The sequence below is a fragment of the Austrofundulus limnaeus genome, unplaced genomic scaffold (assembly GCF_001266775.1).
Source record: "Austrofundulus limnaeus strain Quisiro unplaced genomic scaffold, Austrofundulus_limnaeus-1.0 Scaffold469, whole genome shotgun sequence".
NCBI lineage: Eukaryota > Metazoa > Chordata > Actinopteri > Cyprinodontiformes > Rivulidae > Austrofundulus > Austrofundulus limnaeus.
Genome location: NW_013952871.1, coordinates 294,623 through 296,601, shown reverse-complemented (window position 1 = coordinate 296,601; position 1,979 = coordinate 294,623). Strand labels below are relative to the sequence as shown.

Below are 1,979 nucleotides of genomic sequence, written 5' to 3'. Positions count from 1 at the left end.
TTACCATTTACCATTTACCATTTAATCTGGCAACCCTGATCAGAAAAGGGGTGAAAGAGGGGCTGGTGAAGTTAGAATAAGGAGGAGTTCAAACTGAATCATTGTATTTCCACTAAATAAATGTAAAGGAAGGATTTAAAAGCATGATGTGTCTACTTTAAGGCCAAGCTTTTACATCCTTTAACCATAAAACACAACCAACTTTAAAATATAAACCTACAGTGACATTTTAGGTTAAATAATATTTGATCATGTATTTTTAAAGGTACATTTCTATGTTTTGTCTAATCTCATTCATTTTTTATACACTTGTTAAGAATGCTTCTTTATTACAAGGACAAGAGCAGCATAYCTTGCATCTACAGTCTATAAAAATATAACAGTCATCAATAAAGTTTTTATTTTCTCCTGATCTAAAATACCTCCTCTCAGTGAAACTGTATGCCTAAAATATAATTTCTGACTGAAAGTAGAAAATGTTGCAGATCTATGGGCATTTTCAACACATTTAACTTCCTAAATTAGATTATTTTTTCTTCTTGTAGCATAAATATAATGAAGCTGAGTAGGCAAGAAATATTTTCATCTTCTGCACTAATGACTTGTAAAGGTTGAAGCTTCATTATTCCTAACTGCTTCTCTGCCAGCATAATGAAAAAAAAAAAAACAATAACGCAGATGGCGGGTCTTACTGGTGTCAGTGGTATCATACTGAGAGTCTTTCTGTAGCTCGTAGACGTCCACCTCCACCCTTGCTTGGGCGGAGCCYTCCATCTGACTGTTGATGTTCTCCCGTGCCAGAGCCAGCGCCAGGCGCTCGCCGCGACCGCACACAGACTGGTCATCCAACAGGGCCGCTGGAGGAAATGAGATGCACAAAGCAGTTTTGTTTTAATTACGCAGACATCACACACAGTACGCACGAGTTCACGAAATAATGAGTCCTCGCRGAATGAACTCAGAAGACTGTGAGTRAATCTGGTGGGAGGGGCACAGTCGTTTCAATTACAGTTTATTTTCCTCTGCACATTTGTTATGTTTCGCAATGTGCTCGGGATGTGCCCCGCCTCTCACACTGCTGGACAGAAGCACCAACTCCMTGTGCCTCGGAAAGGAAAAGCAGGTCACAGAAAACGGATGGATGAACCTTTATTATTTGGTATTTAACTGGCTGAGGATGCACATTTGATTTATGAAAGATAAGGGTATTTCCTTATTATTCACAACTAAAGAACTTCAGCTTTGGGAGTATTTAGAAGTATTTAGATTGGCTTCTTTTTTTAATTTATGCTTGTTTGTAATTAGTTTAAGTTGGTTATATTCACCAACAAAAATATAAAATCATTTCATTTTATTTGCATTATTTTATGTGGTTTAATACTCTTTACTGTTCAGAACAAAATAAATAAATAAATGAAAACATTTGCTACTCAACCCCATAGGAATAAGTGCCCGTCTCCATTACCTMTAATTGAAATATTTGCAGCCAAACTCTAACATAGTTTAGTGGACACACTTGGCTTTAGAGCCAAACAAAGAGGAGAGAAATGTTTGCAAGCTTTGTTGCCAAATGTTTGTGTCCAAGAGGCTAATATCACTAATCTGTATGAAACAAATGTCTAATTTAACACTTTATTTTGAATCAGCTGAAGCTTTAAGGACATGCATTTTACATTTTATCCTTAACACTAGCTTGACTGAAATTTCAAGATCCTGAGGACAAACCCCCTCCTTCTTCTTAGCAAACTGAGGGAAATTAGTGGCCTTTTGTTCGACAAATTCCTGCAGGTAATCCAGACACACCCACCACGCCCACCACGCCTCATGATATTGTCACATTGTTTCTCAAGGGCTCTTGTTTACAAGTTTTTGCTCTGAAAAATGTGGTGTGTTGCTGAAAGGGTTTTTTTCTTTAGTATATTTCATTAAAGTTCATTGTGTGTGTATCAAATAAAGTTTTTAGTACGTTACAAATGTTT

At 36.8% G+C, this 1,979-nt stretch overlaps 1 protein-coding gene across 1 annotated transcript in view; it reads right to left on the bottom strand.

The window, feature by feature from the left end:
- Positions 1 to 1,979, bottom strand: part of LOC106529822 (glutamate receptor ionotropic, kainate 5) — a gene marked incomplete at its 3' end in the record, with an annotated part of 153,241 nt that overhangs the window by 4,458 nt on the left and 146,804 nt on the right. Inside the window, 1 exon segment of the mRNA XM_014025334.1 lies at positions 693 to 857. Coding sequence (XP_013880788.1) covers positions 693 to 857 — 165 coding nt within the window.